This window comes from Triplophysa dalaica, chromosome 17, assembly GCF_015846415.1.
Source record: "Triplophysa dalaica isolate WHDGS20190420 chromosome 17, ASM1584641v1, whole genome shotgun sequence".
Classification (NCBI taxonomy): Eukaryota; Metazoa; Chordata; class Actinopteri; order Cypriniformes; family Nemacheilidae; genus Triplophysa; species Triplophysa dalaica.
In genome coordinates, this window is record NC_079558.1 from 17,642,501 (window position 1) to 17,660,112 (window position 17,612).

Here is a 17,612-nt window from a genome sequence, read left to right on the forward strand (position 1 = left end):
CCTCTGACAAGATATGAAGAGCTCTTATCCAAAACACATTAAACGCCAAATTTAATTTTGCTGTGTACTAAACCTATTCACTGCTCCTTCAATGTTTCATGCCAAATCACTATATTTTCTTGTTTAAAATGTGCTGCAAGATGCAGGTTCTTTCCAAAACGCTATAAGTGCCGAACCAATCTTTAGCCTAAATGCGATATGTCCTCTCGACCAATCAGAATTTGCTCGTTAGTGGTATTTGTATGCGTGTTATTTTTAAATTATTTGTTGTATTTGGTTGAAAATATTGAAACATGAAATTGAAAATATTAATATTATTTTACTATTTAGTTTGTTGGTATTTATTTTATTTGGGTCTTATTTATTTGATGCATTTGCATTTATTTGATTTATATTCATTTATAGTATGAGTCCCTGATGTCATATGTTTCATATTCTCTGGTTTGTTTGTTTTTAAAAAGAAATAAACCAGCATTTTTTGCAAAAAGGGTGGATTTGTCGCATTTTGAAAAAATAAAAATAAACTTTGAATTTATAAGTGAACAATATTGTTGTTTCATTTAACAATCATTGTATAAAATGTTCTATTTAATATCGCTTCAGGCAAGCCTGCCTCACTGCTTCTAATGCTTGCTGCTCTAAACCCACCACCTCCCCAGCTCCTCCTTTAATTTTACTTGATCAACGAACGCTGCTTCAGCGTGCTGGATGCCCAGACACTTAATGCAGCGATCGTATCCATCCTCCTCCTCGATGAGGGTGCCGCACCCAAGAGAACAGCGGGACATGCTGTGCTGGAGAATGCTCAGTCAGTCCTGAAAAATCTTTACCACCTCCGGAAATGCCGAGACGCCCAGGGGAAGGTGGCTGCAGGTAGGGACGATCCGCTGCAACACGTCGTAGATCCGGCTATGTAGAAGAAGAAGAATTCATTGAATTCGTTCTGTTCGTTGTCATGAGCGAAGGCCCTGAAGAACAAAAGGTAAATGAATGCTGCACGCCGGCTTCCTTTTATACCGGACATCCGGGGACGGAGACCGGCATGCAAATTTCATTCACCAAATTTCATTGGCCTTTTCTATAGTAGTCAGAGTTGATTGGTTCTCAAGGGCGAACCCCATCTGTCGTTCTCGACACAACGTCGAGAGACCGACAGAAAGGGAACTGAGGTTACACACGTAACCAAGACGATATCGATGGAGATACTTTCCAGCAGAGAGACTTGGAGAGAAAGATCATCTAAAGATCACCCCCGAGGAGGTTGCTTTTATTAGGATCAGTATATATATAACATTGATTTTCCTGTTTGTTAAAACCAAGATATGTTGTTGTTGAAATATTAGCTGTGTGACAGAGCAGTTTGGAGTGTCATTGTTTATCTGGAACCAGTGTGCTGCTTGTATATACTCGTGTCATCTTCGCTTATGTTATTAATTTGCATTATTATTTGTGTGGTCTAAGCTATTATAAAGCAAACTGCAGTATAAGTATAATATATAAGATGCATTTATGTTTGCAGATAAGTACATAAAAGCACATAAGTAGAATAAAGCTGTGTAAATATGAAGTGTGTGAAGTCAACATGAATAAAATAAGGCTATTTATTAGGAGAAACAATCACATAAATTGACATAAAAGAAAATTGGACCAACTGTTTGAATTTGTTTAGCCGGATGTCACTCTGAGGTTGAGCTAGTGTGAGTGTAAAGGAAACTTAAACTATCCAGCAGATGTGCCAGGAGAGGATAAAGATGAGTCAGAAATGTGTGCTGTCACAGCTCGTATCGGATTGAACAGATGCTGCCTTCAGATGAAAATATGGATGGGTATAAAGTGACAGAACACACTGTAACAGATGCTTATTAAACATCATTTAAATAGCCAAAATATACTTGAGGTGCGATGCAGTCTATGGCATTAATTCATATAGCAGATGCGTTCATCTAAAGTGACTTACAAACATTCAACATTTGATCTAAACCAGATAGTTATGCAGAACACAAAAGAAGATAGTTGAAGAAGGTTGCTAACCAAACAACATTGTCTCCCATATTGACTTCCATCGCATTGGACATAAAACCACTGAGGCATTTCTCAAAATATCTTGTTTTGTGATCCACAGAGGAAAATCACATCCTTTGCAAAAAGGTTCCATTACGAATCTTGAAGGATGATAGTTTTCAGAAATCCTGTTGAAAAACTCTTCTCACAGGAAAATGATCATGAAAAGGATTTTTATGTAAAGGGTTGTTCTTGTTTTGAATGACATGAAGGTGAATAAACTATGATAGAATTTTTATTTTGTCTGAATGGTCTCTTTAAAAGCACATTAAGCATAGGTTAAGCATTACATTATAAGGTAAGTGTCCAGACAGAAATATTTCTGCGTATTTGTATCCTGTGTCTTTTTAGCTTAAATGTCACAGACAGTTTGATTGTGTATTTGTAATATATTATGAAGCTTTATCATGAACACCTAATGTATGTTGTCTTAAAATGCTGTTGACCTAAGCAAGGTCACTCGGTTTTGGAACAGAGCTAGAATAACAAATCTTTCACAAGTCTCCTATTGCAAACAACAACCAATCTCCACAGGGAAATGTTTGTTATCTTGTCGGTGATATGTTCCTGTGAGACCACACACACTGATTAGAACCAGTCATATTGTTTTTTATATGAAGGTTCATTCATTGTTTTCATTTGTGTTCTCTGTGGCTTCACAGAGAACACGAGTACCTCAGATCTGAGCGTTCTGACAGCGCTGACATACAGTAGAACAGCAGCTCTGCTTCACTTTTTGTCTGTTTTTGGTGCTGTAAGCAGGAGGGAAAAGCTGAGTTAATAATGTTTAGTACCGTCTCAACTTCTATGTTTGCATTTGTGCTGACAGATACAGTATAGGATCTTCAATCTCAAGATTAAAGGGAAAATGATTCAGGAAACTGAAACTGAAGCCAGTTCCAATGTGAAAGTTCAACTATTTTACAATATTGTAATAATATTTGTAACAATTAGATCATTACTCCCGAAATGTTACATTTCATCAAAGTTATTCAAAATATTTAACCCCCTATACTATATTGTGAATAAAATATCACTGTAATCATTTTGAATGAAACTAAAAAATATAAAACTCAAACTCTTCGTTTTGAAGTTTAAGTCCGGTGCTATAAGCACTGATGGAGATGACATTGTAATATTTGCATATAGCACAGGGAGAGTAAATCCGATTTCTGTACAATTTTCGAAGATTTCTCTGTGGATGTGATTGGAGAGCACACTGCTCAGGATCAGTAAAACATTGCTGGCGGATGGTGCAGATGGTAACAGATAAACTGCATTAACAGCTGAGATTTCACCAGCAGATGAAGACAATGCAGATGTTTCACATTTGTTTTCATCACTAAAATAAATGGGCTTGAGAATTTTAGCCTGTGCTGTTATTTGCTTGACATGGAAGAGAGAAGAGTATCTGCTATAAGACAGTTTCTCTGTCTTTAAACACTTTTTCTATCGCACTATTAACCTTCTGTCTTTTCCTTTGTCTCCTGCTTTTCAGCCATGCAGAGTCTGCTGGACACACTGAGCGACAGCACCAGCTCCACCACAGCCAATGACCTGGACCTCATCTTTCTGAAGGGCATCATGGAGAGTCCTGTGGTGAGTCACCTTTCATCTTCACCTGGGGAAAACATAAGCTGTGCTCTTTGACTTTAAACAGTGTGGAACAACATCATTTCTTCAATGAATTTTGGCCAAATTTATGTACCTCAACAAAAAATTGAATAATTTATAGAAACAACCAAAAATGACAATGAAATGAATAATTTTATATACATGAATATATTTATATATAAGCACTGATTGCTAAACAATCTCATGCCGTTGGGATTGTCAAACAATGTTCCGTTTCTAATGATGGGTTACGTTGAGATATTTACGTTGATGTTTTTGAAAAGCGTTGAAACTATATTACTGTATGGACATGCATACAAACATAGAAAGAAGATACTGTACGCTGATATATTAGATGTACACAAAAGATTTTCTCTCCCCTGCTGTGTGTTGAGAATCTCTATAGAAAAGAGAAAAATATCAATTCACTTTAACATGTCTCTCAGGTTACACAGACAGATAACAACTAGAGTCTGAACACCTCTGATCCATCTCTGCAAATCATTTGACATTTCAAAGTGATGATTTTAACCGTAAAAAATGACTGGACTTTATGCAATAGTTTATGTAAAAGTGAAGTCTGTGAAATGACTTAAAAGCTCTGGGATATATTCTAAACCAGCTTCGATATAATACTGAGATCATTTTTCCTCTTTCCTCTAAAAATAATGATTTGTTCATAAATCAGACATCATAACTGTTGTTTTCAGCAGAGTTTGAATTCCAAAACATTGATTTGAGGACATCCATGTTATAAACATTAATAATGCTGCGATTTGTCAAAGAGCACCTGAGCTCATGATCTTTATACAATACAGCATCTGCCAGTTTCAAGAGACATATAAAACCCCATACTGTCTTATGACTTCTGCAACACAACAGAACACAACAGATTTGACACGTGTTAAAGAAAGACAGTTGCCTTAAAAAGACAGTTTTGCATTGTTGCAAAGCAGCTTTACATACATTTAGTGAATTATGTGTATTGAGTTTTTTTAGCGAATTGAACCTTTGAACTGAAGTTCAATGCACTCCAACTTGACATAACTTCAAATAATCTATCACATGAATGGATGTATCCCATTACTTCATTTAGTTAGAGTAAAATTAATATATTTGTTTTAAATTGACTTATTAATAATAATTGAATTAATTTTATTCTCCACAGAAACACAAAACAATTAGTTTTTTTACATGCAGAGAAATAAGATGTTGAACAGTGTCCATGTTTACCAAAGCAAACACTAACCACCTGAACGGTGGAACTTCACAGAAAACAACATCAATGAGAGCCGACACCTCTCTGACCTTTATATTACCGTGACAACTATTTTCCATCTTTGACCAAACATAAATAATCAAAACTTTCAGGTGAGAAGGCTTATGAGTATTCATTTCCTCTTAGTCATAATTTAATTTCAATTTAGTTACATTTATGTCTTTTTGGATAACGTACCCCAAGTGCTAAATTGTTTTGTTTACTTGATTGTAAATTGAAAACTAAAATTGAGTAAAATGAAAACTAATTAGTGTTGTATGGTGTTTAAATCTCTGTTTGATGCCAAAGATGTTTTTTCTCTCTGTTATTGTGTTTCTGGCCACAGGCAGTTTTACATTCCTGGACAGTTTTTGCTCAAGATCTAATAAAACACTTGTCAGATGGATTCTGTATTCCACATTGAATGACGAGAAGGGCAAAGGGTTATTCAATACAAGTATTTTTAGACAATTTTTATAGTACTTTTTTACAATGTTGCATTGTTTCAAAGCAGCTTTACGGGAAAATGTACAATTATGTACACAACCTTCACTCTACACAACAGAACAGATTTTTTTTGTCTAAGATTGTTATACTGCTTAAAAATTAATGCATTGATTTTGTTATGTAATATACCTTTATTATGTTACAAATTGTAGTATTATATGATTACACTTGAATTGATGATTTTATCATTATAATAACCAATTTATGACAATAGATGAGGTAACACACGCAGTTTCTGCCAATCTCATATTAATCTTGAGTACCTATTGTATACTTTGTATCTTCAAAGAGTATTTAGTTTGATCAAATTTATAAAAGGCACATACAGCTGTATGATTATTTCCGGAGCAGCTGGTGGCGAGCAGAGGGAGCGGAAACACAGCACTAGCACACAATCATCTCAATGATTTACTTTAAGTTTGTGTCATTTACATTATGCTCGTACATGCCGATTGCCAACAAAACACAGACGTATGACATAGTTTGACTTACCGTGTACAATTCATGTCCGACATATGGTACAGTACCGCGCCATCTATCTGTTTCAAACGATCTCCAAATCCTGCGTTATATCCACTATTTATATAACATCATCACTGAAATACAGTGAGCAGACAAACACAGCTAAACTTCGGTCAGCCGAGTGAAGCGGCAATGATGGGCGTCCTCTTTCTCATGAGAATCCATATCAAACCTGTAAGAACCCTGGTGGAGAGAATCGAGCACAGAAATACTATGTCATTCGTCCAACTCGGTTTTTGACAAGTTGACCATGTTAAGCGTGAGAAGCCAGGGCGTTTAACTGTGTAAAGAAGACAGATGACATGAAACAGCATGTTAACTCTGCGTTAATAATAATACATTTCTATACAGTACTAACTGATACTAATTTGATACTTAATATGTATATAATATACAATAAAAAATATTGTTATTAATCATGATTATTTTGTGTGTTTATGTTAAGTCTCATGAGCACTTTGAAGAGCCAAAGCTAGAAGCCGTGCGGGACAATAATATGGAGCTGGTGCAGGACATCCTGAGAGACCTGACACCCATCACACCCCACAGTCGGGCGGCTCAGGAGCTTTCCTACATCCTCAAAGAGCCACACTTTCAAGTACATAACGATGCAGATTTAGAAAAATACTAAAACATTTAGAAATGATTGCTGCATCAGAATCAAACCATTCAAAGGTGGCCAAATATCTGAATTCTCTTCACAGTCTTTACTTGAAACACACGACTCTGTAGCGTCCAAAAGCTACGAGACTCCGCCCCCCAGCCCCTGCGAATTCATGGACCCCAATCTCAACAACCAGCCCGTCCCCCCAGATGCTGTCAGAATGGTGGGAATCCGCAAAGTGTCCAGAGAGCACCTGGTGAGAACTGTTTTCATGTGAAGACGTCGCCATTCACGGCTATGTATCGTTACATTCATCTTTGCTTCCTCTCGGGTTTCAATCACGCATGTTTCCTCTCGCAGGGCGTGACGTTTCGTGTGGAGGGCGGAGAGTTGGTGATCGCTCGGATCCTGCACGGCGGTATGATTGACCAGCAGGGCTTGATGCACGTGGGTGACATCATCAAAGAGGTGAACGGAAAAGAGGTGGGGAGTGACCCCAAAGTTCTTCAGAACATGCTGAAGGAGTCCAGCGGCAGCGTGGTCCTCAAAATCCTCCCCAGTTATCAAGAACCACACACAGCACGCCAGGTAGGCACACGCCCTTATTTATAATAGATGCCGAGAGAGACAAAACAACACACAACTGCACTGCTGATTATCAAGTTAACAAGTCAGTTGATTTTTAGCCAGTTGGATTTTGAAGATCATCAGCGTCAGAACTGTCCGTTCCTGTCAGTAGACAATGCGTTTGTTTGCAGATGTTAATATTAAATCTAAAAATTATTATTATCTAAAATGTGTTATGTCAAAATTGTATTAGTCTACATTACTTCTACCCTGCTGTCCTGTTTGCTGCATTCATGTAGAAAAACTAGTGATGCACCGATACTTCATTTCTCCGCCGATACCGATTATTCAGTGATTCAATTCATATTTCTTAACTTTCTAAATTCATTCGTATAATAACAATTAATATAAAACATAATTTGTCTTTTCACAGCACAATTCATTTCATTGTCCTGTCCTCTTTTGATCGACACAGTATATCAGCCGATTGTGTATAAAAATGCTTTGATCGATCGATACCGATTCTTTGCCGATATGTCCCTGCATGTCTAAGAAAAACCCATATTATTTGTCCACCAGTGTAAATCGGCCATTTTCTTGAAATGAGCATCCCTGAATTCAAATTTTGGCACACACAGATATGGCCACCTGTCTCATACCAAAGCATGCTGGGGATACGTGGGTCATGCCAACAGAGCCTCGGCACCTCGGTACCAACAGATCTTTTTAGGGATTCTTTGGATCCACTTATGTTTCCTGCTACCGCCAGAAGCTCAAATCATGAGCAAATGAAGAAAGGTAGTGAGCTCCTCTGTCTGGGTTTTTTCATAATGTGAGGGTCTCATCTGTGGCGGTCTTCATGTGTGGCTGCCAAACATGAGACCGGACATCACAGTTATTCTGATATGGTTGGAATAGAGTACGGAGCGGTTGTAGGTGTTTGTTATATTGTTGGCTTAGAGCAGTGTTGTGTTGTGTGCCAGTGTTTGTTATTGATGTTGGTGTGTTTATGTCAGCTCTTTCAATGATGTCATGCAGACATATTTTTCATCAACACCTAGTAGCGATATTCCACGTGGAAGGCAGGTGACTAGTGTTGCCATGACAACAGAATTTAGACTGGCCCACTCATATTTCCTTCTCTATCTCTCTCCTAAAGGGATACTTTCAAAAACGATCTGTGAGTTACGACTAAAATCATAGTCTATTCCTCATCCAAAGGAGTTGTATCGCTTCAGAAGACCTAGAACTGGAATGTCAAGAGATGGACTATTTTTATCGTTTTATTCTGCTTTTGGAGCTGAATAAAAAGTAATCTCACATTCTTCTTAACATCTTCTTTTGTCTTTGTCTCTCTCTAGGCCTTTGTAAAGTGTCACTTTGACTATGATCCCACTCATGACAATCTCATCCCCTGTAAAGAAGCCGGACTCAAATTCAACAGCGGAGACATCCTTCAGATCTTCAATCAAGAAGACCCCAACTGGTGGCAGGTGACAAATCCATAGGACCCCTCACCCTTGAGAATGACTTTCTTCCTTCTGCAGAACACAAAAGAGATTCTTCTGAAAAATGTTTTACTATAGACTTCCATCGTAAGGACACAAAACCACCGAGACATTTCTAAAAATTTCTCGTTTTGTGTTACTGAAGAGTCATTGAGGGTGATTAATACTTTTTTATTGCTGGCTGTATCGAAGGTGTGATGTCAATTCTGATTTCCCCTGTAGGCGTGTCATCTTGAAGGGGGCAGTGCTGGTCTGATCCCCAGTCAGCTGCTGGAAGAGAAGAGAAAAGCGTTTGTCAAGAAAGACCTTGAGCTGACCAGCGCAGGTTAGACACATAACACAGATGAGATTTACTCTGTAGAATGAGAAATCACTGGGTCTTATTCAGAACCCAAACAGAACTCAGTTGTGTTGAAATGCCGTTTTTAAGACACAATAAAGACTCACTTTCGGGGTTTGTATAGGCCATCTCTTAGGTACGCTAAAGACCTCACTGTTAAAGGAATAGTTCACTCAAAAATGAAAATTCTGTCATCATTTACTCACCACTAGGTTGTTCCAAACCTGTGTAAATTTCTTTGTTCTGCTGAACAGAAAGGAAGATATTTGAAAGAATGTCAGTAACCAAACAGATGTCATCCCCCATTGACTATTATAGTATTTATGTTCCCTCACAGCCAGTAAACGGGGAATGAGATCTGTTCGGTTACTGACATTCTTCCAAATATCTTCCTTTCTGTTCAGCATAACAAGGAAATGTATACAAGTGAAGTTTGGAACAACATGTGAGTAAATGATCCCTTTAAAGGCGGGGTATCTGATTTCTCTTTGCCGTTGTTGACACACCCCTACCCCCATCTTTCGCTTTCGTCAGCGCTCGGCTCGACTAATGTCCGTACTGTGCACCGTAATACTGATTGGCTACAAGTTTGTTTTGGAACTCTGCCCAACTTTGTCTAAACTAGCGTAATTCGGAAATCGGACACCCCGCCTTTAAATCTAACACCACAACTGTCGTCAGACTGAACCGGAGCAAGTTTCGCCCCCTGGGGGAAGATAAAGGTACAACCTATATGACTGTAATTATGAAAAGAAAAAATGATGTGAGTAATTCAACTGGACTTAGCGGTTTGATGATAATGATGGTCTGGTTTAATTGAGGTTAAATGGATCATAGCAGGAATAGGGAGTCATGTTGTATGTGTATACTACCAGAACCTGTGCTGATGTCCGCAGGGCCTCTGTGTGCAGGGCTTGGGGGTAAAAAGAAGAAGAAGATGATGTACTTGACCACCAAGAACGCTGGTAAACACTGACTGCTGTGTGTCTGTCGCGTCAGCACCAAAGGATGAGCATGTTCACATTCTCTGTTGTTGTGATTGTTGTCTGTTCAGTGACTTTGTCACTGATTTGGATTCACACTGAATTATCACTCTGTCGTATGTATTAGCGTGTCAAAAAAGTGTACAAGTCAGTTTCATTTCTAAATTCATAAAACGAAACCTATTTTCATAAGATTACTCCCAGAAAGGGAAAAAAGACACATGGATCTCACTCTAGCAAAGTGAAATGGAACTAAGAGGACTATCAGACTAAACAAAGATGAGATCTTTTCATTACACCAGAGTTTGATCGTCATGAGTTGAGGATCTATGAGGAAGTGGCCAAAGTGCCTCCGTTCCGCAGGAAGACGCTGGTTCTGATCGGAGCGCAGGGCGTGGGCCGTCGCAGCTTGAAGAATAAACTTCTGGTGTCAGACCCAAATCGATATGGAACCACCACTCCGTGTGAGTACAGTCATATGGTTTACGCTGCATTTTTTCAATAATTAAACATTGTGTTGACAAGCTCTTTTCAACACTTTCTAATGGTTAAACATTTGCAAAACCCACCGAATACACAAAGGGTGACCAATTTTTGCGTCGATTTGCAAGGCTGATGTAAAACTGTTCACGTTTTTGTTTCCGTGGACAGACACATCTCGTAAACCAAAGGTGGATGAGAAGGAAGGCCAGATGTATCTGTTTATGTCTCGCAGCGAGATGGAAGCAGACATTAAAAGTGGGCGATTTCTAGAACATGGAGAATACGATGGAAACCTGTATGGCACCAAGATCGACTCCATCCATGAGGTGGTGGACTCAGGGAAGATTTGCATTCTGGATGTCAATCCACAGGTGACCAAAAACAACTCTTCATGAAAGTAGTCAGGAAAAATGTTAAGCGCAGTGAAAAATCACACAGTTTAAAAGAATGTTGTTTGAATTGTCAAACATCCTAACATTACAGTCCCCTCCAAAATCATTTCAGTTTTTCTGGATTTAATATTTATAGGTTTCACGTAAAATTATCATTTTGGTTTCATTCTGTAAACCACTGACAACATTTCTCCCAAATTCCAAAGCAATTTATTTTTATACTTGCATTTATTTGTAATTACTAATGTTTTTCATGTATTTTAGGATCAGTTCACAAATTTATCCATAATGGAATAAGGATGTTTTTTACACTACTTTCATGCATTGTTGCCATTTTCACATTTACTGTTGGACGACTTTATATCACCAATGAGTTTTTTTCTGTTCAAATTCAAAAGACGCTGGACTGGAATCACCACAATAACCGTACAAATGCTGAATAAAGTCAAATGAAAAGACAAATAGATTTTTTTGTTTAAGTTTTTTTTAAAGTGAATTCAATAAAACACATGTTGATGCTCACCTGACCTAGAAATGTGGTACCACATTAACTTTACAGCTGAAATAACACACATGTATTGATGTACATTGGAATGAATAAATGGGCTTAAAATTGTAACATAATTCATGATTGCTTTCCCACAGGCTCTGAAAGTCTTGAGGACAGCAGAGTTTCTTCCATACGTGGTGTTCATCGAAGCCCCAAACTTTGAGGTTTTGAAGGACATGAACAGATCTGCCATTGAAGCTAGAGTTGTGAATAAACAGATGACGGTAATTCTCCTGCTTTAGGTCTAGATATAATAAACCAACTGGCATATGAAAGAAAATGATGAGCTGTTTCTTAAAAAGGTGCTTAACCAACTGGTGCACTTAAACAACGCTGCTGCAGAAGAACTTCTTGTTTTTAACTCTACACAAACAAACTGAATACAACCAACAGAACATTTGTAATCAAATGAAAAAGTTAAAGCAATATATTAAAAATGTGTTTATGTATGTAAGATTAAAACATGAAAATGAAACCGGACCAGTGGACCACACAGATAGCACATATACATCTGTAATACGTCTGCTAAAGATCTGGAGATCTGGAAAACATCTGCTATGTAAAAACATCATCTGCTAAACATCTTAGAAAGAGCTGTTGTACATCCATTCTAAATCATAAACATCTTACAGACATCTTCTGTCTATCTGACAGCAGACCTCTCAGAGATCTGAGCAAACAGCATCTGCAAGGTGTCTTGCAGATGAATGCAGACAACTGTTTTACACAGCAGATGTTTTCCAGATCTTTAGCAGACGTATTACAGACGTCTCTGAGACGTATTGCAGATGTAAATGCAGACGTCAAATAGACGTGAGCCAGATGTATGTGTGCTCTCAGGGTGATAGCAGGGCAGTATTTACATTTAGCAAAGTAGTCTTTATAATAATAAAGACACATGTTAATGTCTGATGTCTCTGTAGGACTCTGAGCTCAAACGGACAGTGGATGAAAGCGAGAGGATCCACAGGGCGTACAGCCACTACTTTGACCTGAGCATTGTGAATGATAACCTGGACGGAGCGTACCGAAACCTGAGGAGAGCGTTAGACAGACTGAACACAGATCAGCAGTGGGTTCCTGTCAGCTGGGTCTTCTGAGATCTCCTCCACACTTCTCACAGGGACTACGATCGATTTAACTGATGTGATGTACATTAAACGGCCCATTGTTTCGATTTGTCCTCAAAAAAAAACATGACAGTTAGTTTTTATTTTATAAAGAAAAGACACTGAACCGCTGTGTATATCTGTAGTTGTTTTAAGAGGGGATCTGTACAGTGCTGTATATGTATGTTTGTTATTTCTGTGACTGTAGGCCTGTAAATTTGTATAGAAACTGTTGGCAGTAAATACTGTAGAATACATTTTAGCACTAAAAATTAAAGATATCATGTTGGATTTATCAATGCTATGATTATGTTGTGGTTTACAGGATCCTTTAGCTTGAGGTATTAAATGCAGAATTAAAGACTCATATCATATTCTTGTGATCTGTCCGCCTGCATTTTGCTTTCACTGAGCTCAAAACATCACATTTAATGATAAGAATTTGACATGTACAATGTTTAAGCTGGTTATATTTGTAGATGCACTGCACACTTTATTTTACTCAACTTTGGCATTTTCAAATAAACATCATTTAGTTTTATCTACATTACAAACTTTTTTCCCATTTTTGTGGATGGGATCTTACAACTAAAATATAACACTGAAAGAAATCGAAATGATTTATTCTGTCCTTATTTTCGTTTATTCTTGCTTTAGGTATAAAATGAACAGCTTTACAGTACATAAACACTTTTAATATTCAATGAAACTTAAACATACTATTTCTTTAATAATCAGGAAAAAAGTCATGGCAATAATTCGGTGAAAAAAAAAGAATATTTTTTAAATAAAAAAATAAGAATATAGTTCTCACTAGTTTCCGCTAGATGGAGCTACACTTTCATCTGTGGAGTGGCCACAAAATTAAACCGTTTCAGGGGTCTTCAACGTTTTCAAGGACCACTTAAAAGAGATGGAAATAGAGCAGGAACAAAATATGTAAAACAAAACAAAATAAAGCGTAACAGCCAATATAAATAGAAGCCAATCATAATAGGATTCATGAGCCTACTATTGTGACATGAAAGTAGGCATGACACGCAATGTTAGTTTTGTGTACTCAATGTCGGTTTTATTATTTCCTATGGTTAATATATATTTAGATTTTAGATTTGTAGACTCATGCTTTTTCATTTAACTATTAAGTATTTAATAGTTCGTTAAGTAGTTTAATAGTAGTTAAGTTCGGGCCTCTTTAATGGATGACAGACCCTGGTGAATAGCACAGTGGGTTTCTGGGGTGATGGAGGTTGTTGAGTCGTTTTTAAAGGTTTGTGAATAAACATTTCATTAACTCCACCACGTCAAAATCTTACATAATTAAAAGTATAAAGCCAAAACAACCCTGTTGAAAAAAACTGACTATGCTGGGTTAGGTTTGCTTTGATGCTGGTTTGACCATCTTAAACCAACTAAGGACCAGCACATGACCAGTTTAAACCAGCATCAAAACATACCAAACCAGCATATTCTGTTTTTTCAACTGGGAAACTTAACAAAGGTGATGGTGAACTGTGCAGGGGCCCATTTTAAGAAAATGTAAGCAATGACAAATATGAAAACGAAATTAAATACTGGAAATAATATTCAATATAGAATTCATTTTAAAATATATAACATTTTGTGCACATACCAGATATTCATTTGTACATACATACAAAAATATAAAGAGTGACAAACTGGAACCAGAGATGAATAACCAAATAAGCGTCACTGAACCAATGGTTGCATCTGTAATATAAAAACAGAGAAAGAGGGAAGAACTAAAAACTGATATGACACTCAACACTTGGGGGTTTCTTCTCTGAGCACAGAGCAACATTAATATCTATTAATATTCATAAAACAAACACACAGATCACGGAACATCATACGAATAAAACAAAGAGTAACAAATTATTTCCAGTACAAAAAAGTTAAACACATGACACTTAAAGACGGTTGTGGCCAAAGGGATAAAGCTTTCTCTACTGGGCATGCGCACTTTAATACCGGATTATTTTAATCACGCTGACAACAGTTAATTAAATGTTTTATTGATAGGTTAGGTTTAGGTTTAGGTTTAGGTTTAGGGTAGGTGTAGGCGTCGCATTCCATCCGGCCGCAGCTGTATCCCTTCAAGCCACAACCCGACAGTTTCATCGGACGCGCGCACCGGGACTGCAGTTAACTTCCGGTCTATTCATATTTTATTTCATTTATGTTAATATTAATTTGTGTTGTTAAATTAGTATATAACAAATGTATTAAATCAATGATTTGTTGAATTTTGTCGTATATTCATTTTATTATGGTCCAGTAGTTTGGTCGCATTTAGAGAAACCGTATGGTACACTGACATCTAGCGGTTGAGCTTTGTATAGCAGTCTAAATTAAAAGTATTGAAAGACAAGTTTAGCTAAATACGGTTCTTCATGTTTGCTTTGTTTGTTATCAGAAAAAATCTGCATGCACTCTTTTTGAAAATGTGTACCGGTGTTGTGCCGAATTTGACTCTCTGCCAGGAGCCTGTAAAGGCCCATCTTACTGTCCTGTGGATCAACATTCTGACGGCTGTCTAAGGTTCATTCTCACTCCTGGTCCGGGGATTCAACTTCCCAAACTGCTTCTGGATCCGGAGCCAAAGTAGAGATGTCCTCATATATATCACCGCAATGGTCGATTTCCAAACCCTTTAAGAACACATTTAAACAACAAACACTAAAAGTGATGAGAAGCTTGTGTCTGATGTTAGACATGACAGCATTAAAAACACAAATAATCAATTTAGTTATTACCTTTAACAATTATTTTAGTGATTTAGTATTTTAATATATCAGCTGTTATTGAGCAACACCCTTACGAAAGTGTACAGTGGGTTTACTACAATTAAAATAGAAAAAAAAACAGTAAACTATGGTTAATGTAGTAAAACGATGGTTTTGCACTAAATAATCAATATACCAAAAAAACATGGTTACTACACTTGAACCACAAAAAAACGCAGTTAATTTTCATAATTGAAAATAAAATATAGAAGCTTTAAGCATGTTTTCCAATAAGAACTGAAAGTACAAGCGTAAACTGTACATGTCTGTGTGTGATTTCACATCCGTTTGTGCATCTGCTTCATTAGCTGCAGAGTTCAACCAACCGTGAACCGACAGAGCCAGTAAACACCCACCTCATATGTGTGGTCAACTTCAGGTTCATCATAAACTGCATCTTCTTTCTTCTCCTGAAACCAAGCACGAGACAGAAATGTCCACTGGACAATGAATCAACCGGACTTGAAAAGCATTCAAATTGATTGAAAATTGAAATTGAAAATTATTTCGTCATGAACGACTTCCTTCTGCAGAACACAAAAGAAGATGCTTCGAAGAACGTCGATAATCAAACAATTCAAACCAATCAAAACCCCCAAGACATTTCTCAAAATATCTTCTTTTGCGTTCCACAGACGACATGATGGTGAATAAATGATGACTGTATTTGGGTGATCTGTCGCTCATGAAAGAGAATCTGAGTGTGATCGGTTTGTGTGACTCTCACCTGTTTGTAAAACAGGACCAGAGGAACAATGACGCACAAAGTCAACAGGAAACCCTGAAGAATGATCAGCATATCTTTGATTCTAGATCTCTTCAGGATAGATTGGGGATCACTGTGTCCTGTGAAAGAAAAAGTGTTGTTGAGAGGAGTGAGGACATACACCGCCTAACATCTAAAAGCAAAACTCACACCCACTGGACACGTGCAGTTCAGTTCCTGGTCCCTCAGTATTGTTCAGTTTGCAGATGTAAATGCCGCTGTCCTCAATATTCACAGTTCTGATGGTGATGGAGGCGTTTCTGGTGGACGTCTTCTCCATCGTAATGATTCTCTGGCTAGTTTTCAGAGGGATCGAAGGTCCTTTGTATGTACGAGCTATCTTCCACTCCACTTGAGCAGGAAGAGATGGATTAGATGTCACACAGTAAATCTTGACGCTCCGGCCAGTTTTAACACCAAAGAAACGGGGTTTCTGGAAAACCTGGATATGTCCTTCTGCTACGACATACAGTATGAGATGAATGAGGACTTATTAGTTCTTCATTGAATTTCATAAAATTCACTTTATAGTGAGACGTTTATAGCACATTGTTATGAGACTTCCTCTTTCACTCACAGATGGCAAGGAAAAACAACACATCTAGAGTAACTGTAATGTGGAAAATATTATTCTGCAATCTTTATAAACAAACATTTAAGAGTCAAATTGACATGTTCTACATCTCACGCAGTTCTGACCGTGCATTCATCTCCAGATTTACACCCGAATGTGTTTAACGAATGTGAGAAACAAAGGCAAACAAAAGCAGTTTCATTGGTGTATTTTTTACCTGTGATGTAAATGAGTGCCATGACAGAAGAGGTCAGCAGAAGGTAATGCATGATTCCTGCTTCTTTTCCAGAACATGTGATGAGAAGACCGGAGGAGAGCGACGGGTTCAGAGCAAAGACAACAACAGAAGGAAGCAGCTACAGGAGTTCAGTTCTGCTCGCCTCAGAGAAACATGCAAATCATGTCACTCATGTGGCACACTTCTGAAAGACCAATGCATCTAGATGACCTTATGTAGACAATAACATGCTTCAGCCATATGTACAGTGGTGTCAAAATCAGATGTTTTATTAGAACTGCACACTTTGACATGAAAAAGGCTATCTTTATTCTTTTCGTGATAACACACTTTTGATGATAATGTAATGAATTAACTAAGAAAAAAACATATAACAGAAGTTTTACAAAAAAAAATCTGTCTAACCTCACTTTATATAATAACACGTTCAACCATTTATATAAATAAATAATTAAATCCCTAAGTAAACAAAATTTATGTTTGATACTCATCGTGCAGACTGCCCACCTCAATGTAGGCGGATCAAACTTTTAACATCCTTATGGGGACATCCCCAAAATGATAGAACTTTTACAAACTAACAATATGGCAATTTTTACTCATTTGAAAAACGGACAACTCAGATTTTTTTCAGCTATACCTTAAAATGCAACAGTTGCAGTAATTTGGACTCATCAGTGATGTGAGAGTAATGTAAATGCTGAAAGTGAGAGATGAAGACCTGTTTGT

The 17,612-nt window shown here is 37.4% G+C and overlaps 2 protein-coding genes across 5 annotated transcripts in view; one reads left to right on the forward strand and one right to left on the reverse strand.

Moving 5' to 3' along the window:
• Positions 1 to 12,865, forward strand: part of mpp2b (MAGUK p55 scaffold protein 2b) — a 26,861-nt gene extending 13,996 nt beyond the window's left edge. For 2 of the 3 annotated variants that reach the window (XM_056771234.1, XM_056771235.1), the window contains exons 3-13: positions 3,560 to 3,660; positions 6,408 to 6,560; positions 6,667 to 6,822; positions 6,927 to 7,154; positions 8,495 to 8,626; positions 8,864 to 8,966; positions 9,878 to 9,946; positions 10,267 to 10,428; positions 10,616 to 10,818; positions 11,485 to 11,613; positions 12,313 to 12,865. In XM_056771234.1, the coding sequence (XP_056627212.1) occupies positions 3,560 to 3,660; positions 6,408 to 6,560; positions 6,667 to 6,822; positions 6,927 to 7,154; positions 8,495 to 8,626; positions 8,864 to 8,966; positions 9,878 to 9,946; positions 10,267 to 10,428; positions 10,616 to 10,818; positions 11,485 to 11,613; positions 12,313 to 12,489 (1,613 nt within the window). In that variant the 3' untranslated portion in view covers positions 12,490 to 12,865. The remainder of the gene's footprint in view (positions 1 to 3,559; positions 3,661 to 6,407; positions 6,561 to 6,666; positions 6,823 to 6,926; positions 7,155 to 8,494; positions 8,627 to 8,863; positions 8,967 to 9,877; positions 9,947 to 10,266; positions 10,429 to 10,615; positions 10,819 to 11,484; positions 11,614 to 12,312) is intronic. The other variant, XM_056771236.1, reaches the window with a different exon arrangement.
• A 138-nt stretch (positions 12,866 to 13,003) lies between these two features.
• Positions 13,004 to 16,995, reverse strand: cd79b (CD79b molecule, immunoglobulin-associated beta). Of its 2 annotated transcripts, none has more exons than XM_056771237.1 (5): positions 16,863 to 16,995; positions 16,228 to 16,530; positions 16,033 to 16,151; positions 15,662 to 15,715; positions 13,004 to 15,170 (listed from the first exon to the last, which is right to left on the reverse strand). In XM_056771237.1, exons 1-5 carry the CDS (start codon positions 16,912 to 16,914, stop codon positions 15,069 to 15,071), a joined length of 630 nt encoding a protein of 209 aa, XP_056627215.1. In that variant the 5' UTR covers positions 16,915 to 16,995; the 3' UTR covers positions 13,004 to 15,068. The 2 variants fall into 2 exon arrangements, with proteins under 2 accessions (XP_056627215.1, XP_056627216.1); XM_056771238.1 differs by having other exon boundaries at positions 16,228 to 16,527; positions 16,863 to 16,990.
• Between the last annotated feature and the right edge of the window lie 617 nt (positions 16,996 to 17,612).